Source organism: Pyrus communis, chromosome 7, assembly GCF_041283825.1.
Source record: "Pyrus communis isolate YQ-2024b chromosome 7, ASM4128382v1, whole genome shotgun sequence".
NCBI lineage: Eukaryota > Viridiplantae > Streptophyta > Magnoliopsida > Rosales > Rosaceae > Pyrus > Pyrus communis.
This window is the reverse complement of record NC_142571.1, coordinates 27,576,777-27,595,976: the sequence shown is the minus strand read 5'-3', so window position 1 is coordinate 27,595,976 and position 19,200 is coordinate 27,576,777. Positions and strand designations below refer to the sequence as shown.

The following is a 19,200-nucleotide window of genomic DNA, read 5'->3' as shown; positions in this document are numbered from 1 at the left end:
TGAATGTTCACGATCATAGAATTTCTTAGATCCCTAGAAAGAAAAAAATCCGATGAGGATCCTTTTCTGGCCAATTAGAGTTTACCCCATTTCCAAGTTCTAGCAGTCAAAATTATGCGTTTGGATATAAAAGAGGAAAACCAGCTGGCTCTCACTCTTATCTGCGTCAACTTGCAAATTGAAAAATCCAAACTTTAAAGACATAATTACAATTTTGCCCTGAAAAATATAGGATGATTAGGATCCACAGTAGTACTTAACACTTTGATTAATTTAATCAAGATTTGAAACATGATTAATTTAAGGGAACTAAAAGAGGCAGCGGCGCCTGCAGCACGACCTTTGACGTTTAAGTGTTTTAGTGTATAAAATATGTCCAACTTTTTTATGCTTTTGTTTTGTTTTTTAATCCCTAATCAGTGTTCTCATCTTAGGGTTCCCAGTACATAATTTATTACAAGCTCTTGTTAATTCGTCGTGTTTATTTTCAAAGATGACACTGTTTCGTAGACGTGAATTATGTCATGTTATTGTACATGTCCGCTTATTCTCGGTTAGAATCTTCCTCACAATTGATTTGTATACAAGTCAAGGCAGATGAGTCAGGCTATGTAAATTGGGTTTTCTTGAGTTATTACAAGGGAAGCGATAGAGATTTTTTAGTGTGCTTGGAACACGAGCCGAAACATCATATGTCATTATACACTCAGAGAAAGTTTTTTTTTTTTTTTTTTTAAGTGTCTCTCCAATTGCATAATGATATGTGATGTTTCACTCTATGTTTTGGATACATTGAAAAATCTGTCAGGATCTAGAGGTGGAGATCATTGAGTTGTCCATATTGATTAGAATTTAACGAAGAATAATTAGAAGAGGGGGACCTCAAAAGCTCATTTCCATCCAATTCTCACACAAATTTGATTGAGCCAACTGCCACGCGGCTAATCAATGATTGGGTGGTGGCCCTCTTGCCAAAAATTGACACTAGATCTTTTTTAGAGGCAGCTGGAATAGGACCCCCTCTAAAAAATCTTGTAAACTCCAAACATTGCGGATTGATTAAAGCTAGAAGTGATTCTCATACTAAGAGATGCTCTCGCGAAACTAAGTTTACTCTAGTGATGTTACCGTTTAATAAACGCTTGTAACGTATTTCAAAAGCGCATTACAAGTTTTAGAGATAATTATCATACGATGAATTAGCGACATAATAGAATCTCTTTAGACGAGAAAAACTTACATGAAACAGATTCTTCTATCCCTCTCATTGGGTGAGTCACGTAAGAGAGAGATAGAGTGAGTCGATACGGTATAGTTCCTTTAATTTGACTAGTGAAACACTAAATTTTACTTTTAACACTGTAAATAAATGGCGTTAGTTTAAGGTTTAGAGTACGACCGGAGATCCTACTCCAAGTGACTATACTGGCAACGGCGAGCGTCTTTTGTGCACGGCAGCCATGGACGGCGATCTGTCTTTTTCCAAACCATTAGCACAAACATAAACTGTCCAGTTGCCTGTCTCATTCTCTCTACCTAACCAAAGACATGGATTCAAACAGAGATTAATGAAGTTTCTTCTTCACTTAAGTGACTGACTAAATGGTTATACCTCATCCGAAAAGATCATAGACCGCCCTAAGTTGATATAATCACAGAAGATAGGGTGTCCCGGGGTTAGTAAAGTGGACTTAAGTTGATATAATCACAGATCTCACAGTGAACTGTGATAAGCACAATTACAATTCACTGGTGGGAAAAGTGCTTTTCAGTCATTGAGTTCATGACCAACTTAATGAACATCTATCTAAGATGAGGGCCAATAGACAAGAGGAATGGCTACAACACTGCAATATGGAAGAAGAGGTGGAAGTGTAAGCAGATCACAAACAAGTAATCCATTCATTAGGATGACAGGATGAAATACTGAAATTTGCACGAGATAGTCGGCCTTTTTCTAATGCTAACAATGACTGAAGGGTGCGCAAGCATGGTATAAGCAATACAAGTAAAAGGCACCGCGAGATGATAGGAAGGGCAAGATCACAGGATTGTATACGGAATCTGTCTTGAGCTGGATAGTCCAGTTACAGGACAGGTCATTCACTCATGAGGGTTCTCCTCGATAGGGTGTGAGACCCATGTGATCCAACGGTCTACCTGTTACTGAACTTATGCTATATGACTATTTAAAAGCAACATCGTTCCGAGTATAGCTTGTAGAAATTAATGAAGGGATGGATCAGAGAACTGCTTTAAGGAACAAATGGAAAGCAGTTTGCGATTTTTTAGCTAATTCATCTTCCTATAAACCATGAAAGCACAACAACTACAGCCTTAAAAAGCTACTGAATTGTCCCCTCATTTACCTGAAAGTTTGTATCTATACAAAGTAAATATCATTTCTGACCTTTAAGTTCCTCATTCTGCAGATACTTCACCGCTCCATATACAACACTTCCAGCAACAAACAAGCCGACTGTCGGTGTAAAAGATGGATATAAATACTTCACAAGGAACTTGTCCCAATCTTCTGGCAGGAAGCCTGAAATGAAAGCGAACAAATTATTCACAATATGAAGAAAACACAAAGCATACCGTAACGAATCAATTATAGAAATAACTTCCATGATTTTATTATATCCGAGCCTTTTCCTCAACATTCAAGTAATCGATCATAATGCATAATGTACTGCTTTTTGAGATACGTGAAGAAAGGATGCATTAATACTCCTTTAATCGGAAGGTTCAGCTGAATATATTATGCTCCGAAAGGAATGTGTTTATGAGGTTGGATTCTCAATAGAGAAGTTTGGGACACAGAATCTTTGTCATTTGGAAAGCTATGCCCATTATGTTCTATATCTTATGTGACTAATAGTTCATAGTTCGAAGATTCCACAAGGAGGATATAAATGGTCTTTCTGTGCAAACTCTTTCCAACAGATGATATTCTCATTAACTTGTTAGTTTTTCCAGTCATAGGATGATCAGTGCGAGTGGAATATTATTCAACTCCGATCTCAAGGTCAGCTGCTTGTTTGGACAAACGTTCTTAAACCTAAACAATGTGTGCATTATCCACGGCTGATATGTCTTACTACCTAAGAGGACGGCTGAAAATGACTCAAAATACCGAATTCGATTCTAAATGATGAAAATTGAGTCCTAACCGGCCAATATGTTGGGACTGAGAACAAATGGGTAAAACCCTAAACTAAAACCACATTTCTTTTGGACCAACAAGGTCTAGTCTTTTATTTGTTGTAGTGTTTTTTTCTGCTAGACAAAACATTATCGGATGCAAAATTCTACTTCCAGCATATAACCCAATTCAAGTTTTGCCCCGGAACTCGAATCACAAGGTCGAATTCAAAGTCACATTTACTAGGATTCTCGTTACCAGACCTTATAAATCTAGCAAGTCAATACTGGATAACTGAAAACACAATTCAATATCCACCGAACCAAACAATTCGACAATTTAAACGATTCAAACTTATAGACTCCTACAAATTCAACCAAATGCTAACAAAAAATCCAATCTTTACAAAATACCCAACAAAATTTTCACATATTTCGCATCAAGTCAATCACAACGAATGCAAAGGTTTAAGCAATCGTACCCGATGCGGCAAGAATAAGGCCTTGGGCTAGAATAACACCGCCGAGCCCCAACCAAGCAAGAACAAAAGCGCTCTCATTTGTGCCCATCTCTTTGGCCTTGGCCTCATCTTCCTCAGAATAAAGCAGGGGCTTTTCCACCGGCGACCTCCGAATCACCGCAGCCCTGTTCCCTTTCTTCTTATCAGCGGCGGGATTCGCTTTTGGCTTGGCCGGAGAAGGAGGAGGAGAGCCGAAGCCTGTCCCGGCTGAGGTGGGTTTCTTGGGTGGGACCTGGGCGGCCTCGGCGGCGGGTTTTGAGGGCTCCGATGGCGTCTGGGACTTCACTGTGAAATGGCTTCTGGTTGAAAAGTGAAGCAGAGGAGGAGTGTGAGGAAGGTGATGATGATAGGGTTTGGTGGTGGGAGAAGAGGGACTGTGAATTAGCGCCATTTTCAGTTTAGTTCGTTGGTAGAAGATTTACTTTATTTTTGCCCGTTCTGTGTATTTTCGGCTTTCAAGGTAAACGACGTGTCGTTTACTCTTGACCAGCAAAACGGAAAGAGATTCTTGCCGGATCTTTCCCTCCAAAAAAACAGGGATCAAGTGATTTAAATTTTTAAAATTTAATCAAATGGCTAAAAACAGAGAAGTTAGCAAAAACTTTTAAAAATATAATAATTTGTAAGGAGAGGGAAAGATCCAGAGACGATCTCTTTCCCAGCATAACAGTTAGGTATAAGTGTAACGGCATTTTAGGCCCTCCAAGTTTGGTACGGTTATCAAAATGAGGTCATTGCCCGCACGACGAACTGCCCGACGAAGTGAATTCTATTATTCGTGTATGGATAGTGAACCGGAGCAGTAAACTTCCAGCTGCTAGCTTCGAGTAGTTTCTGGGTAGAAGGGAAGGATTTTTCCCAGTTGTTGTTCATCTCTTCTTGTAAAAATAATCAATTAGTAGGAACCTGTAACTAAATTTTTACCCTTAACAATCTGTAACATAATTCTTTACGTAAATGATCTGTACCGTTGATTCTTTTTCATCCATGTCAAAATTCAAATGCAAGTTTCTAAAAATCAAATGCCTTTATGCCATAACAACTCCGAGCGGAATCCAGAGCTGCTAACCCCAGCCGGCAAGCTCGACATTGCCTCCTAAAAGAGGAGCCCTTCATCTCCCTCAGTTTCATTCCTCCTGTTGCTGTTAGTTGGCTAGTTCTTGGGAGCTCGAATGTTCACAGCAGCGGCTGTTCACTATACCTTCACCCCCAGCTTCATTTCGTCGCAAAGACAGGTGATATCAGGAACTATTCCTCCGTTACAATCCCTCAAAATTCCATCTCCTACAAGACCGTTTAACAAATCAGCTGGATCTTTTGCTCCCCCATGCTGTAACAACTTTGTTCTTAAAGCAGTTCCCGTAGTTAATGATAGTGGATCCTCGTGACACAGCTTCTGCCATATCGTTGCGGCAAAACATCTGGCGTATAAGTAGCTATAATAACCTGCAAAATAATGTACGCTTATCAGAACGAGCTTGGATACAATAACGACGGTATTATTTATAATAATTTTCCTGATTTGAGGTACTTCTAAAGCTCAAAGTGGATCCCAGATACTTGCAAGCAACCTGATGAAGATCGAGTGATTTACAGACAAGAAGTTGTACTACTGAACACAGCATTACTAATTGGCCATGTGAACTTTTTGAATTTCCCTTCTATATGTTTTGAAAAAAATTCAGCATACCTGCACCATAATTCAAGAGGTGACTGAATCGGGTCTCCCAGTGGGTGTCCTCCACATGCTTCCAACTAGTATACTGTCTTTTCAAATCTGCAACGATAGAGCTTGTTGGTGGGGTTGGCTGTTCCCCGAAGAATGTTTGGTCAATAGCAGCATAAAAAATCTGATGAACAGAAAACAAGCAAGTAAACATGGGTCAATATTCCTTCTTTGTGGTTTCGCAACTTTTCCTCCATCAGTAAAAATTGGTCAAGTGGTATCGATTTAGATAGTCCTTGGACAATAACCTGACGTTGCAATTCAGTTGCAGCAAACATTTTTCTGGCACCCTGCATTGACTCTACAAGTTTCTTAGGGATAATTTCACCAGTTGAATAGTGTTTGGCAAATGTCTTCAAAACTCGGTAATCCCATGAAAAGTACCTAGATATAGCGCCAGAATTATTGTCAGCGCATTACCAACCTATCTTCACGAAGGTTATTATCAACAAAACATTAAATATTTTATCATCAAAATCCCCAAAATGGACTACCGTTTCTAACAGTGATAATTCAGAGAGTTGCACACATTAAAACCATCATGTCAAATATATTCAACCACATCGTCATATTAAAAGGATGATCGGAAAATAATCAAAGCATTGAACTTACTCAAAAAGGTTTGAAGGTGTTTCCGCTAAATCAAAAATCACCCTGGTACCTGAAAAGTGTTGGTAATCCTGCCAGAAACAATAAAAAGTTGACTATTAATTCATGAAAAGGAAGAGGAAATGATGTAGATATTGTACTTCCCAGTCATAAGGTGTTTCTACAATACCGTTCTTGAAAGCAACGAATGGAGAGCATGTCCAAACTCATGAAACAGAGTTTCCAGTTCGAAATGATTTAGCCTCGCAGTTGATGAATGACGTGAAGCAGAAAAACTACATACAAGAGCAACAACCTGTGCACCAAAGCAGAGTTTAAACCCAATGAAATAAGCGATGATGTAGTAAGTCATTGAATGATTTTATTGTTGATGTTCTGAAATAGTCTGTCACTTAATTCAAACCTTTTCACAAAGAAGGGGAATTAATTCCAAAATACTATGTTCTCACATCCAATAGGAGAGTTTCTCCAACACAAATGCAAAACCGCCATAGTGTCAACGGTTTTAAGGTCCAAAAAAGTACTTAAAGTCCCTAATTCGCTTTATTCCATTTTCAAGAATCTAACTAGGAATTATCAAGTCTACTCTTTAGTCTTTAGAAAGACGCATAATATGAAAAATAAAAGTCAAGTAAAGCAAAAATATTTACATACAGGAAGTTGATATTCTGATTCAGAAACCCTGCGGCCACCTTTAATTGCAAAATGAGCACAACCTGGATACTTGCCCTTCCTTGAGTACAAATCAAGGTACAGATACCCCAAATCACCCTGTAACAAGTACATAGATCCTGATGAACATACGTGTCACAGAAGACAAAACCAGTACAATCATATTCAGGCATGAACAAGAGTTCACACAGAAATATGCATATAATTGAAGCATTCACAAAGCTTTAAATTCTCTTGAAGTGTATAATATATATATATATATATATATATATATATATGTATATAAAACATTCATGTCCATTATTATCCATGTGAATACCTCTTCAGGATGATGAAGTGCCATTTTACGCACATCTGGGTGCCATGATTCACCTGGTGCTAGGGGGATGCTATGAAGCGTAGCACCAAATAATGATTCAACCAGCACTTTCAAACCCTCGATACAATGTGGAAGAGAAAAATACGATGCAACAACCTGCATTGGTGAGAAAGAGAATCAAGATAATTTCCCTTGCTTCCATACCCTCAATATGAAGTGTTAGCAAGCAAACTTTGCAGTTCCAGTTCTTTACTTTAAAAGCAAACAGGAGAACAAAGCATACCAAAGAGTCCAAGTCATAGGCAGAAGACTTCATCATTGCTGTGTAGTATGCCTCATCCCATGGCTCTAAATTACCAGATTGCTGACCACATTTTTCTCTCTTAAATTCCCTAATTTTTTTAAACTCCTACAGTAAAAGTGATCATTAAGAGACAAAAGCTGCAGTATGATCTACAGCCAAAACAAAATTGCAGCAATTCTTGCAAACACTACAAATATGTTTCCTAAGGACATAATACCTCATCAGCGCTAGGTCTGACCATCTCGCTCATCTCTTTCAAGAAAGACATCACAACTTCTGGGGATGAAGCCATGTTAGGCTTCAAGGTGTATTCAGCATAAGATCTATAACCCATTATCTGCATTCATCAATAAGGCCAAAAAATGCCCATAAATACAAATACAACAGAATTAAACTGCATCACATGTTAAATATTTGGCAGGCACCAAATATGAAGATAACTAACCTGAGCTAGCTCATGACGGGCAGCTATAAGTTTATCGAGAACACCAAGGTTTGCACGAGGAACAGAGTTTCCTTTGATATATGCCATTTTCCTAACCTGAAACCAAATTCATTTAATTAAAGAAAACAAAACATAAAACACGTATCTGAAACTGGGAGAGAAACTTTAATGACATGCAATATATGGACCCACTGCCTCAACTCCCCTTGGCAACAACAATTCAGAAAACAAGAAAAAAAAGAGTTTTTCTAAACAATGAAGTTACCTTATCATCTTGTGCCCCTTGCAATACACAGGATAGAGTATGTGGGTCTGTTGTTATACGAAATCCCTTTTCATTCATGTTACCCCTGGGCCTCAACGATTCCCTTGAAATTACAGATGTGGAACCATAGATGGGTTCAAGGAGATGGTGCAAATTTTGAGGTATACGTGATGCTGGGAAAATATCTACAGCACCTGGGTCAGTGTCAATATTCATATTGAACCTGAGCCAAAAACAAATGCATTTGAAGCAAAGGTAAGTCAATTAGACAAACTAGTTAAAAAGTAAAAATAAAAAGATGGCACAGCATCAACAAGCAATTAAAAACAAATCTCCAACGACACTACGTGGCATAATTTGAATATGATACATCTGGACCTAAGGTTCAATGGACAATGGGCGGAAGGGGCCCAAGCTATGTCCATGGTCAAATATTACAAACAGAATAATTGTGTGGCATCATTAATCATACAAATGGCATCATTAATGATACAACCAGTAGAAATGAACTCATTTTCCTAACCCGATAGCAGTCCTAAAGGCCCTAACTATTGGAAAAGTAAATTAAGTAGTGTACTTACTGTCTGCACAGTTTGGAAATTTCTATATTCAGCTCATTCACTCTATCCAATTTCTCTGCAAAGCGTAAGTCAAACGTTATTTGACTGAAATAAAATCCCTGCCGCAACAGCATCATAAAACAAGAAGAGAAAAGTAAATACCATCAGAAAGATGAATTCCACCCTTCTCAAAGTCATGGCGGAGGAAATGTGCAACCCTTTGAGCTTCGGCTGTAAGCAATTTGCCCTCTTGCTCAGCTTTTTTCACGGCATTATACAAAGTATGATTTGTATTCAGAAACTACAACACAGTGATTTAAAAAAAAAAAAAAAAAAAAAAAAAAAAAAAAAAAAACTCAGACACTAGCAATGGCTCAGACACAATATAATTCACACAGACAACAAAATTGTGAGTAAAAATTTGCAAAGACGATTCACCGTCACCTCACATGTAGATATTCACTCATTCTCATGGATGCTTTGGTCGCCTCCTCAACGAATTCCCTAGTATACAAACATCAATACAATCAAAAAGCAAAAAACTGAACTCTGTATGTTGAATATCCATGTCAGAATCAATTACATTGACAATCCAAATACGAAAAAGCGAAAAATTACTTAGTGGGAGAACCGAAAATTCGAACAATTCAGAGAATAACCTGTCAGGATGACTGTTTCGACAAAGCTCCGCTGAGTCAAGGACAGAGCAAACCTACATCAAATTAGACAAATAATACAAGAAAATTAGTTCAAGCACACACTCTTATGAACAAAGTAGCAATACTGTGAAAATTTTAAAATTCCAATCACATACTGTGTCAGAAATTTCATCCATGGCTCTAACTACTTCCGCCGACGAAGGCATCCCGGCAATGTATGCAACCAGCTCTCCCGACCTACAAACAAAAAAAATGAATTTTTGGAGAGAATTTGAAGTTAAAACTTCATATATATTGGGAATTTGCATGTTTTCGTTTAATTTGGAAAAGTCCGTACCTTTCGATTGCATCGTCGACGAAACGTTGAAAGCCTTTGGGGGACTTTAAGTGGTCGAAGCCATAAAGACCGGTGGCGGCGGCGGATTTGATTTGTGGGACTGCGGAGGTGTAGTGGCGCCGGGTTGTGAGAGGGTCCGAATAGTTGAAAATGGTACCGGGTTTGTACCGGAGCTTTCCGGCGGACCTCCGGAGAAGACTCAGCATTGTTTTGCGGTGGCGGCGTGCTGAGGTCGGTTTAGCTATCTTATGTTCGGTATGCGTAATTCGGGTCGGGGTTTCTCATCGAACGGACGTTTAGATGGACCGGGTCGGGTTTAGTTACATGTGGAAATGGGTTTATATCGGACTGCGCGCGGGGCCGCGCGAGACTCAAATAGTCTTCGTGAGAAACTCAGCCCTTATTTTTAAGCTGATCGAAAGCCTTAAAAAATAGGCTGGAATCTAAAAAAACCCCTCCACCCTTGAAAATAGGTTTAGCCTAAAGTCCAAGTCAGTTTGTAGGTTGGTCCAAAATAGGCTAAGGTAGAAACCGGCCTATCTGGCATTATGCTGGCGTCAGCATGACGTCATCGGACAACACAATTATTTTTGCGTCAAGTGTGTGGGAAACACGCTCGCGTGGTCACACATCCCTGACAAGGCGAGAGACGTCGGGCTCGCACTGCAGGGGCACTAAAGGGCACGGGACATGTGCCATGTGGCTAAGCCTCGGCCGTTGGATTTCCAATAGCTAGTTTTCTGGCCCTTGGATTTTCAACGGTAAAAACTTTGCAGATCAACGGTCCAGATTTTTCGACCAAAAAACTTTAAAGAAATAAATAAAGTAAATGTCAGAAATTAAAAATAAAATTATTTTTATTATTTTATAATAAAAATTTAATAATATTTTAATAAAATGGACTAGGCTATTTAGTTTTAAGGGTGGAGATGCATTTGTGTGACATCCCACGTCGCCTAGGGGAGTGATCCTTATATGTATATTCCCATCCCTACCTAGAACGAGGCATTTTGGGAGCTCACTGGCTTCGGGTTCCATGGGAACTCCGAAGTTAAGCGAGTAGCACGCGAGAGCACTCCCAAGATAGGTGACCCACTGGGAAGTTCTCGTGTGAATTCCCAGAAACAAAACTGTAAGGGCGTAGTTGGGGCCCAAAGCGGACAATATCGTACTACGATGGTAGAGCGAGCCAAGGAAGTGGTCCCCCCGGGGCTGGGATGTGACAATTTGGCCAATTACTATTCAATGGAGTCAATTACTATTCATTTGGATGAATTAAATGGACTTTGGGCCAGTTCATTTTTTAGGAGTGAAGTTGCTCTTAAAGATATTTATAAAATGGACCTACAAAGTTTTATTTTTTTTCCAAATAGTTATTGAAATTGCATCAATTCATACACTTTGATCAATTGTTAAATTGATAGCATGATGATTATGCAACTCATACATGAATTAACTTGTAAGTCACATTTGCATTGGCAAAAACACTAATCAATTTAATGGATGATTAGATGTTAAAACATACATATTAAGGTGTAAATTGATACAATATCAAAACATCATATAGTGTAATATGAAAATAAATAAATAAAAAAAACCTCATGACCCATTTTGAAAATCACCTCAAATCTAAAAACATAAAATGCGTTTATCCTTACTTTCTCATTTCAGTATAATATAATGTGAAAAAAATTAAAACCTCATGTCCCGACAGTAACATTTTCAATTTCTTTGATGGTTGGAAATCCCAAAGCGCCACGTGTCTAAATCATTGGAAAGCCATCAGTGGTTTGCTGCAGTAGAATCGTTGTTGTAGTTTTGTTAGCTCCACTCTTCTTCTTCGTGAGTGTGTTACACATGCCTAACAAAAAAAAAACTTAAATCATGGCTGACATTAATTTGCTGTTGGCACAAGGCAGGGCTTGAGAAGCATGGGCTTTTTTTTGGGGGGGGGGGGGGGGATTGGTTGGCTCACAACTTGCCCTTACTTTGTTGAATTGCTGGAAAAGATTTTTTTGGACTGGACGGTAACATTGTTGTCTTTGTCCTTACCTTTCACCAACGATGAACATACTCTAAACATTTATGCGAGTAAGCAAATGCTTTTGGGCAGATAGTGGTTGGGTCACGACTTGCCCTTACTTTGTTGGACTAGAGCCTAGAGGGCGTTGTCTATGCCCTTGTCTTCCATAGACATCCTCTAAACGTATATGTGAGTAAGCAAATGCTATAAGATTTTTTCTAAAAATTTCGACTAAGGCTTTGATTGTTCACACAGTTAGGTACGATGGTCCCGTCCACACGCGAGTGTAGCTCCTTAGTTACGCTAGTCCCCTCCGCATGGGAACGCGGCCCAGACTCATGGTTAGCGGGAAGCACGTTTCAAACCCCGCAACCGATTCGTGTCGCTCTCTAACGCCCTCTCTCTCTCTTCCCGCGAGATAATCTCCCCACAGCCACCCCTCCCCCTCTCTCTCCTCTCCCACAATCCCATGACGAATCCGGATCCGCATTTAAACCCGAACCGTCGTCTCCATGTCGAGCCCTCCTCCGCCTTCTACAAACCCGCCGCTGATTTCCATCTCCGACGACAAATCAGACCCCGGAACGACGTCTTCCGTCTCCTCCCCGACTCAACAGCCCTCCCCCTCCAGAGCCAAGCTCCTTAAGATCCCTCAAATCCCGATTCAGCGAAGCACTAGGCACACGATCCACGAAGACGAGGAATTTGAAGACGACGAGGAAGATGAGGACGATGATAGTGCGGAGCGCAGAGCAGACGATCCGCCTATCGTCTTGCCGTCTTCGCTCGGCCTCAATCACATTCGGACTCGGTCGGCTCCGTCACCGCTTCGATTCTCTTCCTCCGTTTGCGCGCCGTTGAATTTCGGCGATGTATCGAGCAAGGTCAAGTACACCGTCAAACCAAAACCTAAACTCGCGCCCTTACAACCAGGTACATATATTTATTTTTATTATTTTTTTGGGAAATCTTGATTGAATTTGCCCAATTCGATCATCAGGTATTATTAATTTCAATTGTATTTTTCTAAAATTTTAATTTGCGATTTCTTTATAGCGGAATCTGTGCAGTGGGATCAATCAAAATCGCTCAGAAATGCATCACTACTCAATCCAGTGTTGGAGGTAGGAAATTGTCAGTGAATCTCATATATGTATGTATATGTATATGCATATTATATAATATATACTGTTAGTTCGTTGGAGAAATGTAGGTGGCTCACAAGCTTGACAATGCTGTTGTTTTGTGTGTAATGCATATATTGGTAGGGTAATCATGCAGCCTTTTCAAAGGAAATGCAGTCGCCGCGTTTTCAGGCAATACTGCGTGTTACGAGTGGAAGAAAAAAGAGAACACCTGAAATTAAGAGTTTCTCTCATGAGCTCAACTCCAAAGGAGTTCGAGCATTTCCTCTGTGGAAGTCTCGTGCTTTCGGGCATATGGAGGTAATACTATTGCCTTGCCCTCCTTTGTATACAATTTTTATGCCTTTTAGAGTATATTTTGTTTTGGCCAATCACATTAAATTATGCAGCTACTATAAATTCTTTTAGGAGATTATGGTGGCGCTCAAGGCAAGATTTGAGAAGTTAAAGGAAGAGGTTGACTTTGATTTAGGCGCATTTGCTGGTGATTTGGTCGGAATGCTTGAAAAGTCTACACAGTCTAATCCTGAATGGAAAGAGAACTTTGAGGATTTGTTGGTTATCGCCCGGAGGTGTGCAAAGATGTCGCCTGGTGAATTTTGGGTCAAATGTGAAGGCATTGTTCAGAGTTTGGATGACCGGCGTCAAGAGCTACCAATGGGGGCCCTCAAACAAGCGCACACCCGTCTTCTTTTTATTCTCACTCGGTGCACACGGCTTGTGCAGTTCCAGAAAGAGAGTGGCTATGAGGAAGAGCACATTCTCAGTCTTCATCAGTTCAGTGATCTTGGTGTTTATCCAGAACAAATTTTGCAGGCTGCACAGCAGAGCTATAGTGGTTCACTGGGTGGGAAGGAAATAAATGAGAAGCAAATGAAGAAGTCTCGTGAGCAGGACAAAGTTAGTGGAGCTGAGGAAGTGGAGGTTTGCACTGCCAAAAGTGTTGAATCTACTGGCAGCTACAGGATGTCCTCTTGGAAAAAACTTCCATCTGCTGCTGAGAAAAATCAGAAAGGCAATGATGTTGCTGACACACCATCAAAGGAAAAATCAGATCGTTTGCATGCCAATGATGACACAAAAACTTGTGGTGACTACAGTATGGAAAATTTGGATACTTCATGCCATCCTGAACACTCAGAGGTGTCTGCAAGTGCACAAAGAGTCTCTTGGGGAATATGGATGGACCAGCAGAATGTTGCATACGAAAATGTGATGATTTGTCGAATATGTGAGGTTGAAATACCAACTGTACATGTAGAAGAACACTCTCGTATATGTACGATTGCTGATAGGTGTGACTTGAAGGGTTTAACTGTGAATGAACGACTTGAAAGAGTTGCTGAAGCTCTTGAAAGGATAATGGAATCTTGGACACCAAAAGGCACTGAAACTCGAGGACATTATGATGCTGCAAGAGTGTATCCCTCACAGATGCATGAAGATTTAGATGAGTTGTCACCAAAGCGAATTGACTTGTCTCGCTTCTCTGAAGGCAGTCTTGATTGCATTCCTGGTGTTGACAACTCTTATGTTATGGAAGATCTGAATGTTTTGCCTGACATCTCATGTGATGCACGTTCTGCTTTGATACCTGAACAAGGCACCAGAACCTCGTCAGCAGGAAGTTCGACACCAAGATCACCATTACAAACACCAAGAACCAGTCATATTGAAATGCTGCTGAGTGGAGGGAGAGCAATACCAGAACTTGAGAGTTATCAGCAGGTGTCCTACTTTTCATCTGACCAAAAATTCTGCTTTTAATTCCTTTTCTTTTAAATATGAGGTTACTATACTTTGTTTTTAGTTTCTATTTCTGGTGGAACTGGGTAGGTGTAGACAGCTGCTCCTTTTATGTTTGTATTTTAATCAGACCATGGATTGACAGATACACAATCTACTGGACATCACTCGTTCTGTCGCAAATGTTAGCAATTGTGACTACACTGCATTGGAGTATATGCTTGAACGACTGGAAGACCTAAAATATGCTATCCAGGACAGGAAGGTGGATGCACTCGTTGTAGAGACTTTTGGAAGGCGTACTGAAAAATTGCTGCAGTGAGTTTAGGCCTATTTTTATTAGAGATATATCTTGTGCTTTGCACAAATGTGAATTCCCCTCAATATTTTGTTGGTTTGAGCATCAACAAAATTGTATAGTTTTTAGCTTCTCTAGTTAGCTAATTATTTAAAGTCTAATTAAAGCATCTCTGATAAATTATAATTCTGAACTTTACAGGGAAAAATATGTACATCTTTGTGGGCAGATAGAAGATGAAAAATTGGATTCATCAAATGGTATGGCTGATGAAGAAAGTTCAGTGGAAGATGAAGCCGTTCGTAGTCTACGTGCCAGCCCCATCAATCCATGTTCTAAGGATCGAACTTCTATTGAAGATTTTGAGACAATAAAACCAATAAGCAGGGGTGCATTTGGACGAGTTTTTCTTGCCAGAAAAAGAGCGACTGGTGACTTATTTGCTATAAAGGTCTGTTTGATTCTGTGTTTTAATTTTAAGAGAAATAGTGCACATTTATCCATTGGAGCAAAAAGATTCCCATGGAATCTATCTTTTAATTGCAAGTTAATGTTTCAAGACAGTCTGATATGGTGGTACGTTTCTGCAGGTATTGAAGAAGGCTGATATGATCCGTAAAAATGCCGTTGAGAGTATTTTGGCGGAGCGTAACATCCTTATTTTGGTCCGCAATCCTTTTGTGGTGAGTGGGTCCCCATGTATTTTTCACTTTAAGAATGCATTGCACGTCCAAAGTTTTTCCTAACACGTACTTCTGATGATGAACAGGTCCGATTTTTCTATTCTTTTACATGCACGGAAAATCTTTATCTGGTCATGGAGTACTTAAATGGTGGAGATCTTTACTCTTTATTGAGAAATCTAGGCTGCTTGGATGAAGATATGGCCCGTGTATATATTGCAGAAGTTGTAAGGGATTTACTACTTTTTTTCTTTTTCCCATCTCCGGATTCACTTTCTCATGTCTTCTCTCTAAAAGTTTCTCACTGATGTTAAAACAGCATAAGTAATTTTTTTCTTTTCCTTTTTCTTCTTAAAGGTTCTTGCTTTGGAGTATTTGCATTCGCTAAACGTTATCCACAGAGACTTGAAGCCAGACAACCTGTTGATTGGTCAAGATGGTCATATCAAGGTCAATATTTTGCAGTGTCAGTTCTTTCATGTTAGTTTTTTGTTTATACTACTGGAGATAAGTTTGGGCATAGTATACGCATTCTGGCATTATATCATGCATCTGCTGTTATTTTTTTGGTGGATTAGTTGTGTAGGTTCTGTTCTGCCATAAAGAGTTTACTTGTCACTTCTCACAAATCTCTAATCCCTTATGTTACAGTTGACAGATTTTGGGCTCTCCAACGTTGGTCTAATCAGCAGCACTGATGACTTATCAGGTCCATCAGTTAGTGCTACTGGTTTTGTCCCAGATGATGATCCAAAATCTGAGTCTTCATCGGAAAGGGCACAGCGCCAAAAGCATTCAGTCGTTGGGACCCCTGATTATTTGGCACCTGAAATACTTCTTGGCATGGGGCATGGTGCAACTGCTGATTGGTGGTCTGTGGGGGTTATTCTTTTTGAGCTGCTTGTCGGTATTCCACCATTCAATGCAGAACATCCACAGGTATGCAGTCTAATTATCGTGGGCATAAAGTTATTTTGGTTTTGGACTATTGCACAGAACAGAATGAACTTTATCTTCCGTATTTACTAAATGTAGTCATTTTCTGTCATGCATATGTGATATGTATGCAGGCCTTCTCTCCTAGGTTCTTAAACAAGGTTCTGTTTCTCAGTAGTTAAAATTTATATGGACAACTGAGATGTACAATGGTGGGAGACATTTCAGTGCATCTCAATCGTCCATATATTAACTTGTTCTTTACACTCTTCAGTAAACTCATGAATGTCTTATGAACATTATCTTTCTTTCCCCTCCCTTTCATTGGCGTATTTACCATAAGCATAATTTGCTTATGCATTTTAAGTTGTTTGTTGATTTCTGGTTCGTTCTTTTAAGAATTTTTCTTGGTAAGAGTTTGTTCCAATAGGTTTTTTGGGTTGATCTCATGAATTTAGTTATTGTTCAGAAAGGATTAAGTTCAACTCTGCACAACATTGTATTATTATTATTATTATTTTTTTTTTTTCTGGTTGTACTTTTCTTTGAATATTATCTGCAATAGGGTAAATTCTGTTTAGCATTGGTCCAAGTGTTTCATGGAACCAAGATAAGGTGCATATTTTCTACTAAATTAGTTTCCTCAACATCTGAATGGATTATTTGATCCCTTTCTGTGAATGGTATCATTTCCTATATCATATCATTTGATAATCATGAGGGAGCAGTGTGACGTTGTAACTTATAGATCCTACTTATTGCAGCAAATTTTCAACAATATAATAAACAGAGACATCCCCTGGCCTAAAGTACCTGAGGAGATGAGCCCTGAGGCATACGATTTGATTGACAAGTAAGAATCTTTAGAAGTGATCAGTTGCATTTTCTGGATGTATTAGTTACAATGCTATTTTGACTTCTTTCTTATGCGGATTTTGTTACTATGCCTTTATATTTCAAGAGAAACCTTTATCTTACTTATATTTCTTCTGCACTCCTTGTCAGACTGCTTACCGACAACCCAGTTCAAAGACTTGGAGCAACAGGTACCTGGGAGGTAATTTGCTGACTACCCTTGACTGAAGTTCATTTGTAAGTTACAATGATGATAAAATTAAGTGTTGCGACTGTTGGCAGGTGAAGCAACATTCTTTTTTCAAGGATATTAACTGGGACACGCTTGCTAGGCAGAAGGTCAATTCAAGTTTAAACTTGTTTTAGTTTTTCAATTATCGTTGACATATATCTGTGATAGTCAAGAGTGTACCACCATTGGCTGCAGGCTATGTTCATACCATCTACCGATGCACACGATACAAGTTATTTCATGAGCCGGTACGCATGGAACCCAGAAGATGAACATGTTAATGGCACCAGTGACTTTGATGACATGACTGAAACATGCAGCAGTGGTTCATGTAGCAACATACAAGACGAAGATGTATGTGTGCTCCTATATAAGATATTTCTTTATGCACATAGAGCTGTTAGGATCACCCATAACTCTTACTGCTTCCAAGTTGATTTGGAATTATATGGACCAGAAGGATGTACCAAAGATCTGAATTGTACCCGAATTTGCCAACAATCTGACTTTGAATTCATAAATGTTTAGTGGCACAATCATCCATCTGATCCAAATTTGATCCTGGTTCATTCCAGTGGGATTATTATTTTAGCTACCTGACTATTGTACATCTAATTCAGGGGGATGAATGTGGTAGTTTGGTGGACTTTGGTGCCCCAACTGTTGACGTGCAGTACACTTTTAGTAATTTTTCATTCAAGGTAAGGCATATAAACCCTAAGCTGTTCTTTTTCTTCCGATGCTGGATGAAAATGAATGATGGTGGTTTTTTCTACACAGCTCTTTTCGCATTCACTGTGCTAATGTGTAATTTGCGTTCTTAGAACTTGTCACAGCTGGCTTCTATCAACTATGATCTTCTTGTGAAGAACGCCAAGGAGTCACCGGATGCCTCTAAGTCATCCATGCCGTGACAAGACAGCTTTTCTTTAAGCTTCAACAAATCTGTGTTCCGGCCTACTGCTCCAAGCTTATTGTCCCCTCAAATGTGGGATTTTGGATAGATGTCTTCGACGTGAATAGTCCAGGAAGCGCGGCATCCATTCAGTAAATAGCGGTTGTTCTTCCTGAAGGCGGAGGCGGGCTGCTATTGCATCAGGTCTAGTTAATCTCACTTAACTGTTTCGCTACTTTTCCGTCCTAAAAATGTATATCACAGCAAAAGGCCTTGTTTTAGATCTTCCGGTCTTGATCGCGTGATGTGTTTCTTGTAGATATCTTTCCCGGTAGAAAATTTTGTACCCTTTTCTAATTTTAGTGAGCTGTTCGAAATCGGCGGGGTAAAAGTCAGACTTAGAATTCAGATTCATGGTTCTCTTGGATGGTTCGATGTAACCTTCTCGACATCGGAACAACTCGTTAGTCGGGAGTTTAGATTAAACCTTATCATGTAGTTCTTTTCTTTTTGAATAGTATGCGCTATTTTATTATTATTTTGTTCTTTTTACATAAGCGTACATGTTAATCAATGTGTGAGTTGATACAAACACGACATGGATGTAAATAGGTCGGATTTGGATCCTCTCCTCCTGAGCAAAGGAGACAGAGCCTCCTGATCCAAATACACTGGTCGTTGGATTAAAATTCAATGGTTACAATTATCATAATTTTTAAAAAAGTTTCTTGTTGTTAGCAGTTGGATCAAAATTCAACCGCCAGTGTGAATGGATCAGGAGGATTCGTCTTCTTACTCAGGAGAGGATCAAATCCGTAAACCCAGA

The 19,200-nt window shown here is 39.4% G+C and overlaps 3 protein-coding genes across 3 annotated transcripts; 1 reads left to right on the top strand and 2 right to left on the bottom strand.

Moving 5' to 3' along the window:
- Positions 1 to 2,163: 2,163 nt before the first annotated feature.
- On the bottom strand, positions 2,164 to 4,093 carry LOC137733141 (protein LPA2). The gene is made up of 2 exons (XM_068472300.2): positions 3,627 to 4,093; positions 2,164 to 2,545 (listed from the first exon to the last, which is right to left on the bottom strand). Exons 1-2 carry the CDS (start codon positions 4,054 to 4,056, stop codon positions 2,400 to 2,402), a joined length of 576 nt encoding a protein of 191 aa, XP_068328401.2. The 5' UTR covers positions 4,057 to 4,093; the 3' UTR covers positions 2,164 to 2,399.
- Positions 4,094 to 4,560: 467 nt separating this feature from the next.
- On the bottom strand, positions 4,561 to 9,962 carry LOC137735014 (Zincin-like metalloproteases family protein). Its single transcript, XM_068474367.2, has 17 exons — positions 9,562 to 9,962; positions 9,380 to 9,461; positions 9,225 to 9,277; positions 9,015 to 9,069; positions 8,728 to 8,866; positions 8,587 to 8,641; positions 8,006 to 8,228; positions 7,741 to 7,836; positions 7,513 to 7,632; positions 7,275 to 7,400; positions 6,992 to 7,147; positions 6,655 to 6,771; positions 6,170 to 6,295; positions 6,004 to 6,071; positions 5,640 to 5,775; positions 5,356 to 5,515; positions 4,561 to 5,111 (listed from the first exon to the last, which is right to left on the bottom strand). The coding sequence occupies exons 1-17, from the start codon at positions 9,765 to 9,767 to the stop codon at positions 4,861 to 4,863; spliced, it is 2,169 nt and encodes a 722-aa protein (XP_068330468.2). The 5' UTR covers positions 9,768 to 9,962; the 3' UTR covers positions 4,561 to 4,860.
- Positions 9,963 to 11,971: 2,009 nt separating this feature from the next.
- Positions 11,972 to 18,912, top strand: LOC137735481 (putative serine/threonine protein kinase IRE). The gene is made up of 16 exons (XM_068474913.2): positions 11,972 to 12,517; positions 12,641 to 12,708; positions 12,853 to 13,029; positions 13,138 to 14,457; positions 14,621 to 14,793; positions 14,975 to 15,224; positions 15,364 to 15,456; positions 15,543 to 15,683; positions 15,814 to 15,906; positions 16,108 to 16,395; positions 17,157 to 17,245; positions 17,398 to 17,449; positions 17,530 to 17,586; positions 17,675 to 17,833; positions 18,100 to 18,180; positions 18,304 to 18,912. The coding sequence occupies exons 1-16, from the start codon at positions 12,097 to 12,099 to the stop codon at positions 18,391 to 18,393; spliced, it is 3,552 nt and encodes a 1,183-aa protein (XP_068331014.2). The 5' UTR covers positions 11,972 to 12,096; the 3' UTR covers positions 18,394 to 18,912.
- Positions 18,913 to 19,200: the final 288 nt, after the last annotated feature.

Coding starts and splice junctions, on each gene's coding strand:
- LOC137733141 (XM_068472300.2), bottom strand. CDS start 4,056: ATGGCGCTAATTCACAGTCCCTCTTCTCCCACCACCAAACCCTATCAT. Junction 2,546..3,626: donor CCTTATTCTTGCCGCATCGG/GTACGATTGCTT, acceptor CTTTCATTTCAG/GCTTCCTGCCAGAAGATTGG.
- LOC137735014 (XM_068474367.2), bottom strand. CDS start 9,767: ATGCTGAGTCTTCTCCGGAGGTCCGCCGGAAAGCTCCGGTACAAACCC. Junction 9,070..9,224: donor CGAAACAGTCATCCTGACAG/GTTATTCTCTGA, acceptor TTTGTATACTAG/GGAATTCGTTGAGGAGGCGA. Junction 7,148..7,274: donor CCTATGACTTGGACTCTTTG/GTATGCTTTGTT, acceptor TCACCAATGCAG/GTTGTTGCATCGTATTTTTC.
- LOC137735481 (XM_068474913.2), top strand. CDS start 12,097: ATGTCGAGCCCTCCTCCGCCTTCTACAAACCCGCCGCTGATTTCCATC. Junction 15,225..15,363: donor GTGACTTATTTGCTATAAAG/GTCTGTTTGATT, acceptor ACGTTTCTGCAG/GTATTGAAGAAGGCTGATAT. Junction 17,834..18,099: donor GCAACATACAAGACGAAGAT/GTATGTGTGCTC, acceptor CATCTAATTCAG/GGGGATGAATGTGGTAGTTT.